The sequence below is a fragment of the Nothobranchius furzeri genome, chromosome 6 (genome assembly GCF_043380555.1).
Source record: "Nothobranchius furzeri strain GRZ-AD chromosome 6, NfurGRZ-RIMD1, whole genome shotgun sequence".
In the NCBI taxonomy this organism is placed as follows: Eukaryota; Metazoa; Chordata; class Actinopteri; order Cyprinodontiformes; family Nothobranchiidae; genus Nothobranchius; species Nothobranchius furzeri.
Window position 1 is genome coordinate 25,179,561 of NC_091746.1, and position 20,740 is coordinate 25,200,300.

Here is a 20,740-nt window from a genome sequence, read left to right on the forward strand (position 1 = left end):
TGCTGAAAAGCTTTTTGATTCTTGCTCAGAAGCTGCTGCAGTAGAAGCCAACGTAACCATAGTTTTATTTATCTACACACCACCGTATCAATCTCTGCATTTATTGCTGACATTTCAAACGCTCTGGATACAATTTCTATTGAAAAGAAAAACTATATAACGGGTGGATTTTAATATTGATAATATAAACGATGATTATTATAGTGACTAGTGATATTCTTATAGTTCCCACCAGAGTCACAAGTACTACAGTAACTCAAACACATAATATTTTTACTAAAGTGTTTAACAAGACTATGAAATCAGGGGTTTCGTGTAATGATGTTTCCAGTCTCTGTCCCATATTCCTGATCTGATCAGCTAATCAAACTGAGAAGTGTCGTCCAGTAGAGAATACCGGAGAGCAGCTCGAGTTCTGAAGAGAATTAAAAAGAGAGAGATCAAATCTCTCCTTTTAGCTTCCCTACATCAGCTACATGTTAAATTCAGAATAGATTTTAAGATCCTCCTTCTCAGAATTAAAGCTCAAGCTACTAGACAAGGTGTCTGCCTCACGGACTAAAGTTGGGAGGTGTTACCACAGGTGAGGAGCCTGATGACTAAAAGATCCTATTTTTTAGATATTCTGGGAACCACCAGTAAACTTGCAGTCTTAGAGCGAAGTGCTCGGTTTGGAAGGTATGCAACAATCAGATCACTGATGTATGATGGAGCTTGATTATTATATGTGAGAAGGAGGATTTTAAAATCTATTCTGAATTTAACATTTAGCCAATGTAAGGAAGCTAAAACAGGGGAGATATAATCTCTCTTTTTAAATCTCACCAGAACTCTAGCTGCAGCATTCTGGACAAGCTGAAGACTTTTACCTCTTGGTTGTCAGCAAGGTACGTTTATTTATGTTGTGTTGAATTATATTAATTTATTGTTTACTCTTTGCAGCCAGTGTAACGTAAAACGTGTTAGTTTTGGATGTTGTCATGCAGTTCGACGGTGTTAATTGAGTGCTGTTATGCAATAAATCCATCAATGAAAGAGCTGTGGTGTATTGATCTTTCATTGAGAAAATAAAACAAATGAAATAAAATATTTTATTTTGAATTAACTTTGATTTCTGAATGTGCTGTGACACGTTGGGTTCAGATTTTTTTAAGGAGGGTGATGTTCTGCAGGTTTTAGGGATGAAGGCGTGCAGAGTTAATATTGTTTTATTGTCTTTAGATATTTTCAGGATTTTTTTGCCTCAAACGTTTACAACACAGAAAAAAGGACTCCTAACAGAATGTTATCATCTGAAAAACCGACTTAGGAAATACACTCACACAGACCTGGAGGTTTGTTCGAAAACAGAAATCAGGGATGCGCTGGTGTGATGCCAGTGAGTTACCGCTAGTTTCCCAAAAACAAGAAAACGTCGCAAATTTACCTAAAAGCTGGTAAAAGAATCACTTTCTAAATAGATTTGTGGAAGTTTAATCATCCGTATTCCTCTGCTAAATGCTAAGTTTTATTTTTTTAACTGTTTTTCCCAGTGATGTAGACATTAGTGCACAACCAGAACTACGTGGTCATCTGTGCACGGAACTGAATCTGGATGTTTCTGATTTTCTGCTCAGCGCGGTCTCCTACACGCAGGACTGCTGACTCACCTCCATGACGAAGCACTTCTCACGAGAGTCTCCTTTCTCTACAGTCACCTCATACTTCAGGCTGCGGCGCTTTTCATTCAGCTCCATCACCGGATTTTTGCCATTTTTGGTCAAGATGTGACCCACCCCACCCTGTTCACAACAAAAACAGCAGTAGCTAAAATGTTTCATCGCCCCTGAGGGAGTTTATTATGAGGGTTTGAGGGGAACGTGCCTCTTCTGGCTTTGCAGCTGCGACTGGAGGATCATCTGGTGTCGTGGCATTCTCGGCTTCACCGCTGGGTTCAGGTTTTGCACCTGTTGGGAGACCAAGATCAAGCAGAACCTGTGGAAAACCAAAACGTTCACTAAGCTGGGTTCAAACCTAAAATACGACAAGTTCAGCCAAAGCGGTCCATAAAAATATAGATAAAAAAATAAAACACAGTTGATTTTGTTTGACTTATCTTATCTTGCAGATAAGACCAACATTTCATACCAAAGTAAAAGTCATTAATAAAGTTCTGATTTTTTCCACAACTTTCTCACTAGATTAAACGTCATCAGCCTTGCCTTGGTTGCGAGGTTTAGCTTGGCGGCTCGTTTGGACGGTCCCGTCGCTTCGTATGTCTTCCCATTTAGATCCACAGCCATTGTGAAAACTGGCACATGGACCGGACCCGTTTGGGATAAGAGCCGGTACTCCAGGCGAGGGTTGAACTGGTTTAGACGCATCACAGCATTTACGTTTGGATCGTCTGTAACTACAAACAAAAGGTATAAAGATAATAACACAAGTGTTATTTTGTAGAAACCTCCACTTTATCAAAAACTCCTGGCTTGATTAAGGTGAGAAATTATAATAAAATACTTTTAAAATCAGCAGGGGCGTCTCCAGAAAATTTTGATGGGGTGGCCAGATGGGGCCAAACACATTTTTGGGGTGGCACACCAAATTGAACCTTGTGGTAACTCTGGGAGAGTTTAGCCTGTGGCGATGTGCTGCATTGCTCCTTTATTAATTTTTATTAAAAAAGCAGTACGTATTGAAAACATTTAACTTAAATTTTACAAACACAAACATTTCAGAAAAGTATATTTCAGTTTTTTAAATGTTATTCCAATTTTAATTTACAAATTTATTGTTTTAGTTTAATTCACCTGTTGCTGTGTTCACAAAAAAAAAACTATGGAGATAAAAACTTTTTTTAATTGGTGAGGAGCAGAAAACATATGTATTTATTTATTCTGATTATTTCTTTACTTATTAATTGTATTATTTTCATTTTGGTTTACAATTATGTCTTGAATAAACAAGATCAATATGTGGTTTGACTGAACATTAATATGATTTATTAAAACTTACTTTTCCTGGGGGCCCAGCACTTTTCTAGGGGTGGCCATGGCCACCCCTGGCCACCCCTTGGAGGCGCCCTTGAATATCAGATTTTTATTGGCTAAAGATTTTGTCCCACCTCTTTCAACAAAATGGACCAACCTGTGTAGGTGCTGATCAACCTTTGAGCTTTCAACATTGCTGTCTTGCACTCGGACCCACAGAGTTAAGAAAGCAGCTAAAATGCTAATGTATGTTAGCGCTGGACAGATTTTAATATCCTCCTCCCACCGTCTTTTGTAGTAGGCAGAAGGATTGTAACGGTGTCCTGTTTGAGCTGTGACAGCTGGTGTTCACTTAAAAAGACCTCAAAAAGTGGATTAGCGTGAACGGATTGCATCATCCATCTATAGTCGCAAGTAAACAAGCATTTGACAAGAAGTAGGTCACATATTTCACGCAAAGGATCTTGGGGGCGAGGGATAGGGTGTTTCGGCCCTGTCCCAATACTCACACTGCACCCTACGGTCCTCAGCGAAGTGCACTTGGAGGAAATGTGCAGTAAGGCTTTGAGCGGGTAGGACACAAGTGTGCAGACACAAGTGTGCAAACAACTGCTGAACTGAGAGAGTGAGCATTGTGTCACTGGCCACACACTGGTGTCTGTCCGTGCAACTTTTTTTTAATCTTTAACAAATTTCAAGCAAACAGTTATTTGACTTAAGTCGCATTCGTTGCTGTCCACATTAAAGTTTAGTTAAATCTTTTTTCTGACAGGAAGCAGAAAAAAAAACTTTCATGTTTAATCTTAACGAGTGCTGTGATTGGCCCACCAATCCAATAGAGGGCTGTGATTGGCCCACCAATCCGATAGAGTGCTGTGATTGGCCCACCAATTCAATAGAGTGCTGTGATTGGCCCACCAATCCAATAGAGGGCTGTGATTGGCCCACCAATCCGATAGAGTGCTGTGATTGGCGAGCACCAACTAACAGAAATGGCGGCGTCCGACACCGCAGCTACGCGTACCAAACCATCTAAAGTTTGGGAGCATTCTAGCCGGGATTCGGCGAATAAAAAGATGACCTGCGTTATTTGCAAAGCAGTCCTCGTATATCACGGCAGCACCTCGGTGATGCACGAACACTTAAAGAGAAAGCATGTTGGACAGTTGAATGAAACAGTCTGACTCACCTCGGTAAGATTTAAATAAAAGGAAAGCCAACACGTTTTGTTTTGGATGGACATTTTTTAAACGTATTTTCACTTTTAAAAAGAGATTTAATGTTATGCCCGACTGTGTCTGACAAAAGTATTTTAGTTTTATTTATGCATTTATGTCTGTACTGACTGGGCACTGTGCCTACTTGGTGTTAAGACATTTTTATTTACTTTAGTATGAATCGGCCTATCAGCAGCAGAGTTCAATAAAATATGCATTTTTCCATTGAAGTACCCATCTTCCTTGTGTTTATTATAACTTTTCACACAATTAAAGCAATCTCATGCTAAATTTAAGCAAAACTGAATAATTATCCGATTAGTCGACTAATTGTTTCAATAGTCGGTGACTAGTCGACTATTAAAGTAGTCGTTAGTTGCAGCCCTAAACCAGAAATAGAATGAGTTTTAAACCTCGTGTGTTTAACTTCAGAAAGATATTAGTGATTATTAACTCTATGGATGATCTTGCTTCAGTATGTTAGGTAGAGGTCCGACATACATGCTGTGCTCTGTGCATAAATGTTTATGTATAAAAAGTGAACAAGATTCATGTCCATCATATTTTTATTTCTATTCATGGAATTGTAAAGAAGTGAAAAGAAAACATCTGATTAGTTTAGTTGCTTTGATCTGTTTATGAATAATTAGATAAACTAGCACTCCACCGTGGGAAAAAACTCCCAGCTTAAGGTGACAAATTACAATAAAAGACTTTTAATATCAGATTGTTTTTGATTAATCAGGAGGAAAACGGCTGCCTGGTCAAAATAAAAGCCTGAGATTTACTGACATAATTTCTTGGGAAGGCTCTCCTCGGACTCGGAAATTCTCTCTGTCCTTCTTTTGCGACTGGACTCTCTATCGTCCCTCTCGGCCTCAAACGGAAAGTTCCTGGCTGGGAGGCTGGACTGGGAGGTGGGTGGGATCTGAGCTGTGTGAAACAAGAGAACCTGGGATGAGGGAAAACCTTCAGGTGCAAGTGGAACTGCACCAGGAATCTTTCATCATCTACCTGAGCGCTGTTTGCTGTACCCTCCTCCCATGGTCCTCCTGGGCTGCAGGGGCTTTCTGTCCACCCCCAACACCTTGTGCATCTGTCCGAAGGCACACAGCCTCAGGGCGAACTGAACACAACACAGAGATGTTTTTCTGTTACTAATAGGGCTGAAAGGTTATTAATGCATAGACCAATAACTCTACGCTAACCCAGGCTTTCCACCGGATGTGTGAGCGGTGTGTGACGTGATGAACATCATCTAAAGCCGGGCGTACACTGTGCGACTTTTTCACTTTGAGCCGATTTTCCACTCGTGCGAGAATCCACGAGATCGGGACAAGTTTTGCGCCGAGCGTCGTGTAGTGTACAGGGAGTTACGAGAGGCGATTAACACCACGTGACCAGCTACCGATCAGCAATCGTGAGCTCGTCACTTCTGGCGTGTTTAATATTTCGCTCGTCCCTCGTGAGGGAATCGGACTGTTGAAGCGGCGCTGCGAGCAGCTGCGACCCAAAATGTATCAGAACCGCTCACGGCGCATGCGCAATCCTGCATCAACGCCGCTCGCTCGCTATTTCCCAAATAACACACATTGTTCGTTTTTATTTCTACACGTTTTTTTTTAACTCACAAAGATTGTCAAGAAAGCGTGTTTGTCGTGTTCATGTCAAATTAAACTGATCACAAAACACAGATTTACCTTCTTTATTTCGTTTTCCTCATCCAACCCCCATAAATCCCTGTGTGTCCTCCTGCAGCACTCCCGAAGGACAACAGGCAAAACAAGACAAAAAAGTCTGACGTGTTGAGTAAAAACTGCTATTTTTAGCATATTTTTAGGGCCGACGTGTTGCTACCAGACGTACAGTGTGTGCAGTCAGATCGCATGCGAGAACTGGGTCGTGCAGTGTGAGCACATGACTCGTGAGATCTGCTCTGCGAGGAAGTCGTACAGTTTGAGCTGAAGCTGAGTGCTACGAGTGAAAAAGTCGCACAGTGTACGCCCGGCTTTAGCGAGGCGCAAGATTTCTGCGTCAGACCGCACGATGTGTGGCACCATCAGGACATGCTGCGTCATGAGCGCACCTCCCAAAAGCATACGTCACAGAGCAGGCCGCTAACCAAAACAAAGCTGAAGATAGAATAAAGCTTCGCCGCTAACACTTATTTTTAGTGTCAGCTCATGACCCAGCTCATCCTCCTCAAAGAGGAAGGATCATTAAAAAAAAAAAAACCCGCTTTGGCGGCAGACTCCGGCTGCGGAACTCCTTTTCCCGTCCTCCAGCTGAACAGCTGATCTGTCTGCTGGACATTCATCCTTCTCCTTTCTACATAAAAACCCACTAAACTACAGAGAAGTGTGATCCGGGTTTTAGTTGGGAATCTGCCAGGTGTCTGCTGCAGAGCCGTGAATGTGATGAAGGAGTGGGTTGTACTGGAAGTATACGCTTTACTCGCTAGTATGACACCGTACGGAATCCGCGCCAATGAGCTCAGAAGTTTTTGGAAAATACCTTCTCAAGTAGCAAAACTAGGAAGTTCTGGACGGATTCAGAAGCTTTATAAGAAACTTCGTTATTTTCAGGCACGTCTCGTAGTAACTGATAGTAAAGTTGGTAAATGGGCTGTATTTGACATAGCGCCTTCTAGAGTCCTGGAACCCCCCAAGGCGCTTTACAACACAACGAGTCATTCACCCATTCACACACTGGTGATGAGCTACGATGTAGCCACAGCTGACCTGGGGCGCACTGACAGAGGCGAGGCTGCCGAGCACTGGCGCCACCGGCCCCTCCGACCACCACCAGCAGGCAACGTGGGTTAAGTGTCTTGCCCAAGGACACAACGACAGACTGAGCGGGGCTCGAACCTGCAACCTTATGATTACGGGGCGAGCACTTAACTCCTGTGCCACCGTCGCCCCTTCGTTCATTCAAGAGAGGATCCAAATCTTCTGTATATTTTTATGAAAAAGTAATGCAATAGTTACTTTCCTGGTAATTAGTTCCTTTTGATATTGTATCTCAGATACTGTTACTTTTTTGAAGAAATAATTAGTAACTATAATTAATGGGGTGAGGGTGGCACAGGAGTTAAGCGCTCGCCTCTTAATTGGAAGGTTGCAGGTTCAAGCCCCGTTCAGTCCATCACTGTGTCCTTGGGCAAGACACTTAACCCCCCTTGTCTGCTGGTGGTGGTCGGAGGGACCGGTGGCGCCTGTGCTCGGCAGCCTCGCCTCTGTCAGTGCGCCCCAGGGCAGCTGTGGCTACATCGTAGCTCATCACCACCAGCGTGTGAATGACTGATTGTGTTGTAAAGCTCCTTGGGGGGTTCCAGGACTCCAGAAGGCGCTATATCAAATACAGGCCATTTACTTGCTTAAAGTACCTTGCCCAACATTGGTCATGGTGCATTCAGAATACGGTGACTACATCTTATCGCCTGCCAGCCCTGATTACTCCAGCTGTGTCTCACCTGAGCGCTCTGTGTGATGTTCTCACGTTGCTGCGTAGTCAAACCGGCAGTCGCGTCGACATCTTCTTTTTCACACGGGTCCTTAATACCAGGAGCATCTTCCAGAAAGCAAAAGGGAACATTTGATCAGTCCCATCAGTTTGTTCACATCAGAGATGACAAACAATGATTTTCTGTTGTGAGAACTGGAGAAAGCTCACCTTCCATTAGGAACCCAGAGGCAATGCACTCCAGAACTCTGCGGAAAGATTCACTTGCTTTCATTTTCCTCTCAGCTGTGCCGATGACCCTCTCCACCAGCAGCTCGAGAGGCTGAACAAAGAAAAGCAACGAGAACGTTACCCCATCACAGCGCGCCTTAGAATGAAATCACAAAGCTGTTCATCAGGGTATCTGTAGGCTTAAGGGAGTCAAATTTAAGACTTTTTAAGGCCACTTTGACCAAATTTAAGCTATTTTTAAAATGAACTTTAAGCTATAATTTCCAGCTATTGCCTGGAACCGGTGCTAACCACTTCGCGAACGTGGGATTAGCCATCCAGTTACCATTAAACTTGCACTTCCCCATGGCGCAAGCTCCCGCTAGCTTAACCAGCTAATGTGCTCATCTAAAAATAGCCTCTTTTCACAACCAGCTGAGTGTGTACGGTTCCGCTTACGCCAACATCGCACACAAAAAATGCTGAACACTAAACTAGAAATTCACAAAAATTTTACAGAAATCAAAGAATCTTGTTTATTGGGTCTTTGGTCAATTAAGGCCTTTGGAAGGATTTTTTGTCATTTTTAAGGATTTTTAAGGCCTTAAATTTGGAAAAGCAAATGTAAGACTTTTTAAGGACCAGCAGATACCCCGTTTATGCAACAATTCGAGCTTCTGGGATCCCAAAAATATGAAGAACAAAAAGAAGGAAGAAGTTTATTAGGAAGACGACAAATAAGGAGAAAAGGATGAAGAAGAGTTTTATGGGTAGCGCCATTCTAGATGGAAATCACAAGGCGCTTCACAAGCACAATAAAAAATAGTTACTTAAAATAAACACAGTGAACTAGGTTACTCACCCATCCCAACAGGGGGGTCCAGGAAGGAACGCGGATACACAAATCCCTCATGATCCGGATCACGATGACAACAGAAACATCAGAGCTAACTTTAGCCTGAGACACAAAGTGAAAACCAGCTGAGTTAGAAGGCCGGTTGCCAACGGCGACGCCTCACCTGTGCTTTCTACATCAAGCTGGGCATTTTGATTGGGAGAGAACGCTGTCTGTGCTAGCATCAATACCAACGATTTACCCACATCTATCGTTGGTATCGATCAGCACATAGGCCAGCAAGTGTAAAGTTTCACATCTTTAGCATGTAAGCTACATTTAATAGCTGTCGCTGTCTCTAAAGCTGAGATCATCTAAGGAAACAGTTCAACCTTATGTACAAATAAGGACGTGGATGCAAACCTGGAACCACTTGGCGTGGCGGAGAGACGCCAAAGCAGAGAGGCATTTCTGTCTGTCCAGAACGTCCGGCGGATCGTCGACTGTTTGCGTTTCTACTGACGAGGTGGGATAAGAAGAAAAGGTACAGTTTGACCAAGGGGGTTGGTTCTGTCTTGCAGCTCAGGGAAGAGCAGCTTTTCCCAAACCGACAGCAGCAGGAGGGAAGGGAGATTCCCGGGTAACGGATGTGAAAGGTAAAAATGAGGTGCGTGTGTGTGTGCTGCTCTACAGTAAACACCCCCTTCCCTCAGCTCCACAGCTTGGGTTTGCTGCTCCCCCCTTCCTCCTCAGACAGTGAGTCCAGTTGGTCAAAGGTCCAGCGTTCCTACAAAACTTGACAAACTTGAAGTCATCAGTGATAAATCACAAAGCATTTAGAAGTCCACGTGTGCCCCGCGCTGCAGCAAAACTGATTGGTTTCTGTCTAAAAGAGGCTCAAAGATGAATTCAAAACAAAATACTGGAGCCTGAAAGAACTTTAACAGGATTGGGCAAATCTTAGATAAAAAAAAAAGTTATTTAATTAAGTCACATCAAGTTTAGGGGTGATGCTATTAGACTTTTACTCATCTGAAAAGAGCAGCTGCATAACTAAATGTGTGTTTGTTACTGGACGCGTAAACAGTGCAGTCCCCAGAATAAAAGCTAGCTTTCACCTGACGAGGCCGCTTTACTGAACGCAGAAGTTAAGCAAACACTGGAACAGAGGGAGGAACGTGAGTTTGTGACACTGAGCTCACGTGTCTGATGGATCTGACTAGTGACCACTTGGCTCGTGTTGTCATTTGTTTAAAGGACTTTGAGGGTTTGGATCAATATCACAGAAAGGTTTTAACTAAGCTGCTGTGTAAAATATTAACTGGTGTCATTCTGTCTTCAGACCAAAAAACTCTCATCTTTAACTCGAGACTTTCATTAACAGCTCGTGTTATTTAAAGAGCAAACAGCAGGTTGGAGACCCCCATGAACCAATCTTCGGAGAAACATAGTTTTTTTACACAAACATTAATTATTTAGGCTTTTAGAGTCATTTTTTATGAGCTTTTTTTTTTTTTTTGCCAAACCAAGTGACGTCAGCTGAGGGAGTCCTGTGTGAGACAAACATGGACTCTACTGCGGCTCTGATGGAGGAAACTTTAAATGTTCAGAATTATACTCATGATGGACCAGATCCATAAAGGTGTGAGTTTGCTGCACGCCCCAGAGAGCAGAGACAAATCAGAGGGAGAAACCATCGTCCAAAGCGGAGAGACTGAGGAGAAGAAGCCGGGGGGGGGGGGGGGGGGACTGGTGGGTTTAACCATGTTCGCTTAAACTCGTGCTAGCATCACAATACAGATTACTATCATGTACCAGACAGTTAAAGTAGTATCGGTCAGTTAATATAATATTAATACTAATGAGCGTCTGTCAGCTGTCTCATACTCACTAACATCCGTTCACCTGACCTAGTTTAGCTTAGAGAGTGGGAGAGAGACGCCTGTCATCTGGTTCTGGAGCTCATGCGAGCTTCTGTGAGCTGGATCCGACCCAGAAACCAGCGAGCCCATCCAGCTGGGACTTTTAAAAGCCGCGCATCCGCTCCTGGAGGTCCAAGAGCAGTTCTGATCCAGCTCCGACCCGGAAACCAGCTGGCCTGCTGACCTCTTCTGGTGGTCGGTTCTGATGGTGCTCTGAGCTCCAGAAATCCACATTTAATTTTTTAAACCGCACCACGGGTCTCCGGAGCCCAGTGTGGACCTCCCTGACCCGGTACAGACCGACGCGGGCTACAGAAGTCCATCTTTGCAGCTGCACTAAACACCCTCAGGCACGGAGATAGAGGCGTTGTTCCTCTGATCTGGAAACCCGTGGACTCGATGTCCAGACAGGCTGGAGTCGGTACAGCCTTCACACACTCTAGTTTATCTACATGAACACAACCCAACACTAGTAAACACACACTGACTGGATCACGACCTCTCTACTCTAAAACTAGCCACTCTCCACACAGAGCTGAGGCAGCCGAGCTTCTAACTCCCTTTGGTTACGTCACAGTCACATTTAGAAACAAGAGCCTTTTTTTTAGAAGTTTTGCTGAGAAAAGCCACTTTTTAACTGCTGTTATGTATTTTAACACAAAATATCCACAATAAGCATTTCTAATAGTATTTTTTGGACAGCATTTTATATGAATTAGAATTTTTTTACCTGCAATTTGCTCTTTAAAACAAGTTCCAGAAGTACTCAGAGTAAAATCTTTTTCTAATGATTTTTTTACTCATCAGTTTTGCAGCAGCTGGGTTCAAATGCACATTTCACCATCAAGGGCATGCAATGCGCGCTTTTCTTAGAGGAGCCATCACTCTTAGCATAAAAGACAAGGATGAACAGAGGCACCGTCATTAATAACATGACCAGAATAAACCACAGAGGAAATGTTCCGCCTCAAAACAGTTGACCACAACACAACGCCAAGACTGCTGAGCAGAAGAGACGGCCGCTTTAGCAGGTGGTTCGCTGGCATCAGACTCAAACGGTCACTGTGCAACACCACCGAGGGAAAAGCAGGTTCTGATGTGGAGTCTCCGGCCAGCCTGGTGATGATGCTCCTGCTACTGAGAATTTCTGAAGCGAGGTTTGGTGTGGCTGACTTATTTCATCAATACGTCTGCAGCAGTGGTCTCTAGTAGGAATAAATGACTTATAATGCCTGGTTTATGCTTCTCCGTCATCTCCGCAAGGGACAGACACGCACGGATTGACAGAAGCGTTTTGCTCTTTTACTTCTCCGTCTCCTGGAGAGTGTTGCAAAGCAATTGCCCGGCAGGACAACAGAGGGCGTAGCGCTGTTCTGTGGTATCCTGTCATGTATCGGTCCAAGATAGTGTGTTTATATTGTGTTTTTTGTGTATATAAGAGACTTTTAACACGGACATATTTGTCTCTCATTCTCCCACCTCTAAACCCACGTTTCCTGTCATTTCCGTCCACAAATAAAACGCTTGCTGTGCATCTTTTCACTCCTCCAGTCACGGGAGAATGAAACGTTCATATTTTTAGAGTTTTTTCGCGAGGTATTCTTCAAGCTTCTCCGTGTCTGCCGCTAGTTAAACTCGGCTCTCTTTGCAATGGCGGCGCTGTAAACAACAGCGGCGTCCTGACCAATCACAAACTTGAATAATCCGTCTCGTTCGACGGATGTTTAAAAAAGTGGGCTCGACTCCGTACGTACTTGCGTGCCCTACGCAAGGACGGATAATGGCGTTGCGTGTCTCCGCACTGACGCAGACGGAGAAGCATAAATCAGGCTTAAGTCGTTCTCAGGGGGAAACAATATACCGGCGCACCATTATCAGGAATTAGAACTGAGCCACATCACAGCTGCGCTTCAGACGACAGGATCTGGAGTCTTACTTCCTGATATCTGGACATCTCTCCTCTGATTGGCTAACAGCAGCACGACTCTACCACTGACTCGGTTTGCTCTGCAACGCTGATGTTTTACCTCCACCAATAAAAGAAGCCTGGAGGAGTTCTGCTGTGTGGCGGAGTTGCTAATGCTAACAGTTAGCTTCTACTAGCGGAGACGTTCTCAGCTGTTTCCTGGACGCTAAACCAACAACAGCCTTCCCCGCCGTGAGCCAAGCTACGTCAGCTTCCCCCGTCAGTGTTTGATGAGCATGTCTGACGGGATCAAAGTGGTGGTGTTGAGCCAGAAACCAACTGGTGAGAGGACTTCATCATAAATAATCAAACATAAAAACTGACCACATCGTGCACAAAGTTTAGCACCAGCTAACAGACCCATTTCGGTTTTGCCCCTGAAGCTCAGTGACTGAATGAACCTGAACAGATCCAGGACCAGTGAGACTCGAGGGTTTCTAGTGCCGATTTGTAGTTCGGTGGAGCAGCACAGTGATGGAGCAGAGAGCACACGGAGCCGTGGCGTCGCACACACCTTTCTCCTCCACGGAGGCGTCCGCCTGCTCCTTCCTAACGAGAGGTGATGTCAGGTGGATGGAGAGAGTCATCGCCGACTCTTTGGTGGTTTTGACAACAATGGCAGCAGCTTCAGGACTCGGGCTCACTGTATACGTTCCAGCAGAGATATCCTATAAAATCAAATGTGATGTTGAATAAAGAGCTAAAACAGTTACACTAGGGTTGTCACGGTGTGAAAATGTAACCTCACGGTTACTGTGACCAAAATTACCACGGTTTTCGGTATTATCGCGGTATTTTTTTAAACGTGTTACATTTTCAGACAACTACATAAACCCTGTATATCAGGAAAATATTGTCCTCAGTTTGTGTCTAAATTTTGCCTAAAATGTGTTATTTTGTAATTATGTTGTTTATTTGTTTACATATTTCCCCTTTAGTCTTTAAGATACCAATAACTTCTTTTTTTTGTCTGTTTGATGTCATCATTTAAAAATATTAGATCAGATGATACTCAGTACTCAAGTAGCCTTCTAATCAGATACTTTTTTACCCTTACTTGAGTAATAAACCCTATATCAGGAGAATATTGTCCTCGGTTTGTGTCCTTCCAGTGAGCTTTGCAGATGTGGGAAAATGTCATCAGGCAGTAATCGTTGTTAAATTCATAATTATTCTCGGAGAGAGACCAACTCTTATCTGCCCCTGGGAGCCCCGCAATGCATAGCGTCATTTCAACATGGCGGTGTCCGCGACACGGTTTATATGCAGGTAGCGGCGCTGCGGCTGCTTTATATAGCGACTCGTTGCATTCTCCCTCAACCCAAATCCTCGGATCACTCATTTTAGCTAAAATGCTAACGTTAGCTTGCCTTGCGTTGACTGTAGAGTTGTGGGTGATGGTCACGCAGATGTGTCATGAGATTTGAAGCGTTGCTGCCTTTCACAGACACTTTTTCTGCACGTGCTGCAAACAGGATAGCCGTCTTCTATCAGCTGTCCCTCGGCATTCTTCAGATATCCAAAAGATGCCCGTACTTCCCACTTTGTCTTCTTTGAGGGATAATAAATGTCCTGAGCGCTGCAGTCTCCTCCTCTGGCCATTATTTCAGCTTTAGTTGTAAACAACAAAGTGCGCATGTGCCGCCGGAAACTTCAGCAGATGATACGGTGGCTGGTAAGGGTCACCGCGCCTACACCGCAGCCACGGTAATCCACCGAGATAATATAGTTTTTAAAAAACAAGACGGTTATTATTATTGTCAACTTTTTTACCGGGGTTTACTGCTACACCGGTTACCGTGACAACCCAAAGTTACACACTATAGAAGCCAAAGCTGGCTTTAAGCTCTACCTCCAGCTGTTCCAATAACTTTTCAGCCACTTGGTTCAGCAGGTCGACCGTAGGCCAGCTGGAACAAAGCAACACCAGATCCAAGTCCTGGTCTCCTTTCAGGATGAGTCCTTTGGCCACCAGGCCAACCCTCATAACGCCACACAGGGTACGCTCCGTTTTGCTTATGAAGACAGGAGTAAGAAAGGAAAATGTTTTAAACAGAATAAAAAAAGAGAAGAAGTCAATAATTGAAACCATTTGGAGCCCTGCTTACCTGCCTGTTTGATTTGTTTCACCCTTATTCTTCTCTATCCCATCAGAGACGTTCTTGAGGGCACACTCCACATGGGAGACGATCGTCTGCACGACCTCCAGCTTTTCCGCTGAGGGGTACACTTCAGAGTGTTTGGCCATTATGGTGCGTTCTTGTGGGCCCGAGGGCTTCCGAAAGGCTGCAGACTCCTAGATTTAAGATAAAAAATAACAATATTCACTCATTCAAACTGCGTTTTTATACATAAAAGATGAGTAAAATAACTCATATGAGAAGAAATACAAGGAAGTATCACTTCAGCAGCTATGAATAAGAATGACCTGCAGGATGTCAGAGGAAGGTTTCTTTTAGAAAGAAAAGGAATTATTTTAGAGATGGAAAACAGGAAGTGTTCAGGAGTTGTGTGCTTTTGTTCAAGGCTCCTAACTCCGCCTGCCCCATGAATCATTTGGGCACAAAATAACCCGAGTTTACGAATGTTTCTGCACAAAAAAGACAAATGAGCAAACGGGTAGATGTTAACTTTGCTTTCAGGTTCGAAGGACAGCTTGATTTGACAAGATTTACTAAATCCAACAATATAAAACATTTTAACAGGCACAAATTAAATAGTTTGCACCAAAAAGAAAGGACTTTTGAAAAAGCTATCAAATAAAAACTTGATGGATCAGTTAAAGGATGATGCGACTCAGAATCTAGTTTTCAACTACTGTAAATCTTTTTTCCTCCCTACATCCCATCATTTCCCCTCTGTACTTGTCTAGTTCCTCTGTTTTTTTTTAAAGAAGACATTGGTCACAAAACAAGAGAAAATAGAGTTTTTCCTGCGTTCTAATTAGCGTGGCGGCTGCCTCCAGCTATTTTTGTGCCACCCCAGCCTGATTTCACTCTGCCCCCAGCTATATGGATGTTATTTTAACTGCAGTTGCAGCGTTTTGCCACTACAGGGGCGCTGTATCAGCAGCGGTGCACCGAAAGGCTCTAAAACGTGGCTGACCACACGTCCTCTTTCCCCCGGACATGTCCACTTTTCACTCTCTGTCTGGGGTGCCCGGGGGGGGGGGGGGGGGGGGGGGTACTACAATGATCAAAATGTCCGGTTTTTCATCCAGGAGCAGGGATCAAGTTATGAGGGCTAGATATCTTTCAGGGAAAGATCCAGTTTCTGCCTACAATATTTATGGGGTTCTGTTGAGCAGAGAGGACGCAGAGCGCCGATCGTTGGTGCGCCCGCTGCGTCCGGCGCACGATACTTTCTCAAGGTGGTGCCACAAAACATTGCTATTAATACATGATCATTCATATCTGTTTACATCATCAGGTACTCTGTCTTTTAATCATTGCTGACGCGCTCCGCTCATCGTGTGCTGCGGTGATTTCACCTCACTGACGCAGCATCGAAACGCACACCCCGCTTCGCGGTCAGGAGATCCCTTTGATCTGTGTAGCTCAAAAGTAACTGATGAGGTGAATAAGTAAGAATCCAGGCAGCAGTTTTTCTGGAGAGTTTAGAGGAGATGCGGGAAGATGAGAGACAGACAGGACAGGAAAATAGTTGCATAAAAACTAGAAAACAAAGCTTGAAAGTCAAATGTAGGTAGATTTATCTCCACTACACGTTTTTACCTGTATAAAACAAAAAGTTATAAACACGTAATATTTATACATCTGATACAATTCAGATCATCTTCACAACTCACATCACACACCCAGGGCCGTTTCAAGGTATTTTGGGGGCCAAGGCAAAAGAGGAACACCCCCCCAACCCTAACCCGTACATAACAGACATGCCACCATTACATTGTTGGCAGCAGAAATTAAATGTTATTACCATTTCCAACACAAATGCATGTTAATGAAATGTATTATATTTTACTGGATACATTCATGTGTTATTTTGACTAAGATGAGTGTTATTAATACAAACCTAAAATGTTACTGAAATGTAGGTCAAATATTTAAAAATATTTTTAACTATAAATATCAGATGGGAAAAAGGGAACTAAACACCAATCTAATTAAGTCTTTTGTAATATTTTGCCTTTAAAATTTGAGGCAGTTGAATGCACAGAGTACGCATGTACTGGCGCACGGTCAGGATGGTACACCTCTGCCTCAGTTTGAGCCAGGAAAAACCCTGAAATGCCTTGCTCTTTCACACATACCAATTGGAAGCAAAAAGGCCTGACTGATGGTGTGAAGTGTTTAAGAACGTGAAAGCAAAACCTCAGCAAAGCGTTCGTCGTGGTTTTCAACAGAAGACATGAAGTGGTGGTACTGCCTCAGCTCCTCCTCGTAACACAGACAGTCGTACCAGTAACGCAACTCCTCATACCTAAAGAAAAAAGATGACAAAACAGAAGTAGTATTAGCGAAGAGGAGATATGGCTTCTGGGGTAAACCAGGTTTACATTCATGACTTTCCCATTGTCACGGATAAAAGATCCATTAGTTTTAAAAGAAATGTGAAAATAATTAAAAAAAGCAGCTCTTTCATTTTTGAATTATGTTGATATATTTTTGTCTGATTGTTTTAACAAAACTTTGAGCGCTCCCCACTAATCAACATGTCGATATCTTTTATTTTAGAGAATTCCATTTGAATTTTCTGGTGGAAAATGTGATTAAATGACATGCAGCAGGGTGGATTTCTGCAATAGGTTTACGTAAGTGCAGATTAAGTCCTCTTGGATTTGTGTTTCATTTAAGTGTGCAGATCGGTGCCTGGTTGTAGAACAGTGTTTCCCAACCCTGGACCTCAGGGGTCACTGTCCCACATGTTTTCCATGTCTCTGCTTCAGCACACCTGATTTACATTGGCTCCTCAGGAGGACATCAAGTGCTGCAGCTGCCTGTTAATCACACATTCATCAGGTGTGTGGCAGCAGAAACACACCGGTGTTTGAAAGAGCAACGTGGAAAACATGCAGGACACTGGTCTCTGAGGACCTGGGCTGGGAAACAATGTTGTAGAGTACCTCTCGAAATCCTCAGGTAGGAGCCGGTGGCCCCGCTGGATCACGTCGTCCCAGTACAGCAGCTCCTCGTAGGCCTGCTGTTCGTCCCACATAGCCGCTGATGCCATTCTGTCACGACCGCACAACCGAGACTGCCTCCTGTCTCACCAACAAAACGGCTGTCGGCAACAAATATCAGCCAAGAAAATATAACTAAAAGCAAAAGAAAACATTTAGGGTCCGTTTTTAGGCCGCTGCTCGTTTCAGTTGATGTTAGCAGCAAACGCACTAATGATGCGCAGAAAGAGAAGGGATGTAATCTTTATGTATGAATGTTGTGCTCTATACGAACTAAACATACACGATGTAACACATCAGCAAAACCACGGACTTTAAATTAGGTTACATCACCTAATAATAAATTATCTTGAATCTATTAGCTAGCATGCTATTAGCAGTCATGCTTACTTAGCTAGGGTTTTGTATGAGCTATCACGGCTCACCTTTGTCAGAGAGTAAAAAACCACTTGTGGACCTTTAATGAGAACGTTGGTCCCCTCTTAATGTTCGTTTTGATGAGTTCACAGCTGTTGGTTTCCACAAAACCTCCACCAGTTGGGACATTAGCCTATGTGCTGCGGCCGGGTCCTTCTCTGAGAACGAAGCAGCCGGAGCCTGTTGACCGCACAGCGCCCCCTTCCGTTCAGGAGTTGTCTTCATTCTTCTTTTATCATCCGTAAAAAACATTTACTTTGAACTAGAAACGTACAAATAAAACATGTGAAAAAATTCGAACTAAATTAAACAATCTTTTTCTTCAAGTAGCTCTTTTATCTTTTTATAGAGGGTGTCATTATCTGATTATTACTTATATTTGAATTTGCCACAGAAAAGGTCATTTCTGGCGGTTTTTATGGATGTGCAAAGCTGCCACTCACAGGAAATAAAGTTAGAGCTATGACCCTTTATAACATCACAACTTTATTGTTCTATCTGTATAATTTCACATTTCTACGAAATATCATATTCTTACATTAAACTATCATGTTTTACCGTAAAATATTCACATTTGTACAATTAAAATATTATATTGTACAAACATGACATTTATAAGAACATCATAACATTTTATACAAATATAACATATTGTAAGAACATGAAAATTATATTGTTAGAACAATAAAGTTACGGTAAAATGTTGTAATGTGACATTGATCTAATTATATTTTGTATGGGTGGCAGCTCTACGCTTCTGTACATCTCTCTTCCAAATTCAGAAATGTGAAATATGAAATAATAATGACTAATCCTGTTTTGGATAACAATACTAAGTTTGCCAAACGAATAATAGTAATTTTAGAAATTTATAATTTATTAGTGTATATTAAAATATATTTAAAATTTTTGTTGTCATGTTGTTGATTTTAAAATTAACTGTTTTGTTGAGTTCAGAATCTACTCTTATATGTTTTGATGCTATTTCCTGCACGTGAAAGCACACTGAATGCCCAATGTGCTATACAAATAAAGCTACCTGGCCTTTTGTTATCAGTGTTGTTTTATTATGTGATTATATAAAAATAATAGTAATGAAGAAAATAAAATTGACTCTTGTCACATGTATATCCTCCAGTAGAGGGCAGTGGTCTTGTGTAGGACGGGGTATGGCAGGTGTTTGCCTTGATAAAAGAAAAGCATCACATCCCCAGGATTTGTTGGGTAAGTTGTTTTCTGAATTCTTGGTTTTGAAAATAAATTTGAGTCCACTGAGAGCAAGATCCAGGCTATTTGTGCTCCAGTAATTTTTGCTGTATTTGGTCCAGTCTTATGACATGTTGCACAATTTGGTTTTTAGTAAAATAATGAGGGTCTGTGGCTTTATTTATCATTAAATGATTAAAAAACACAAAAAATGTGGGCCTTGCATAACAGAAAATCATAACATCATAATTTCAATGTGCATGTTGTAAGAGAAAAGGGGAAAGTCAACAAAAACAGAAAAATTTAAGCCTGCAAATCAAAGATGGATTATTTTGGAGGAGAAAAATGTTCCAGCTGTATATCCAAACTGGGTAATAAAAGTTTTTCTGAGGAGAAGTTTAGATTCAGGACCTGAGTATTTATTTATAACATACCGCTGGATGTTTATTGTATTCGTGACGCAAAACACAAAGAATCCACCCTGAGTCAGACCTGAATCAACACTTTATCCTCATCTGTGTTCTTTGTTTATTAAATTAGTATCTGCATGACCTTTGGTGAGTAATTCGTTTTTTTATTTGTCATCTTCTACTGAACGTGAAGTGCATGACTCAGCGGGACATCTCTGCTGCAGAGAACGCCGCTCTCAGAGTGAAATATGAACAACGATGAAATCCGAACTCTTCATGGGAAAGCAGAGAGGTCTGCGGAGCAGCACCCTAATAAAACAGATCAGAGGAAAGCTGCAGTTGTGATTAAAGGACAACATTTAGATATTAATAATAATAATAATGCATTGAACTTATATAGCGCTTTTCTAGACACCCAAAGACGTTTTTCACACACTCTCACATTCACACACTGCTAGTGATGGTAAGCTACTTGTAGCCACAGCCGCCCTGGGGAGGTCTGACAGAGGCGAGGCTGCCATTTGGCGCCGTCGGCCCCTCTGACCACCACTAACACTGATATTGAACGTTTTACAAAATCTCTTTAAATATTAATACGGATGTGGGCTAAAAGATGGAGATCATGCACCATTCTAAAGAAATCAGAGAACAACAGCACCCAGAAAATCAGAAAAAGAAGAGGCGGAGGAGAAGAATTGCTTCTATGGCAGAAGTCCAAGCCACGTTTGCCTCAAAACATTTCAATAATCCCCAAGACTTTTGAAAAATATTCTGTGAAATGAAGAGACAAAACTGGAAGCGTTAGAAAGGAGTGCATCCCGAGTGAAACAAACTCAAAAATGCTGGTGGTAGTGTGATGATCTGAGGCTGCTTTTCTGCTTTTCTGCTTTTGTATGACCTTCTTCACCACTCTCTCTCTATTCTGCTCTCCCCACCTATTCCACCTTCCTCAGGATCCACTGACTTCCCTCTTTCCTATT

The 20,740-nt window shown here is 42.6% G+C and overlaps 1 protein-coding gene across 2 annotated transcripts in view; it reads right to left on the reverse strand.

The window, feature by feature from the left end:
- Positions 1-18,305, reverse strand: part of LOC107393103 (interleukin enhancer-binding factor 3) — a 25,123-nt gene extending 6,818 nt beyond the window's left edge. Inside the window, exons 1-15 of one of the 2 annotated variants that reach the window (XM_015971275.3) lie at positions 18,153-18,305; positions 17,671-17,808; positions 16,919-17,027; positions 14,693-14,880; positions 14,437-14,599; positions 13,099-13,252; positions 9,120-9,214; positions 8,724-8,819; positions 7,862-7,973; positions 7,662-7,759; positions 5,201-5,312; positions 4,979-5,119; positions 2,202-2,392; positions 1,864-1,974; positions 1,650-1,781 (exon numbers count right to left, since the gene is read on the reverse strand). In XM_015971275.3, coding sequence (XP_015826761.3) covers positions 1,650-1,781; positions 1,864-1,974; positions 2,202-2,392; positions 4,979-5,119; positions 5,201-5,312; positions 7,662-7,759; positions 7,862-7,973; positions 8,724-8,819; positions 9,120-9,214; positions 13,099-13,252; positions 14,437-14,599; positions 14,693-14,880; positions 16,919-17,027; positions 17,671-17,777 — 1,809 coding nt within the window. In that variant the 5' untranslated portion in view covers positions 17,778-17,808; positions 18,153-18,305. The remainder of the gene's footprint in view (positions 1-1,649; positions 1,782-1,863; positions 1,975-2,201; positions 2,393-4,978; positions 5,120-5,200; positions 5,313-7,661; positions 7,760-7,861; positions 7,974-8,723; positions 8,820-9,119; positions 9,215-13,098; positions 13,253-14,436; positions 14,600-14,692; positions 14,881-16,918; positions 17,028-17,670; positions 17,809-18,152) is intronic. The other variant, XM_015971293.3, reaches the window with a different exon arrangement.
- Between the last annotated feature and the right edge of the window lie 2,435 nt (positions 18,306-20,740).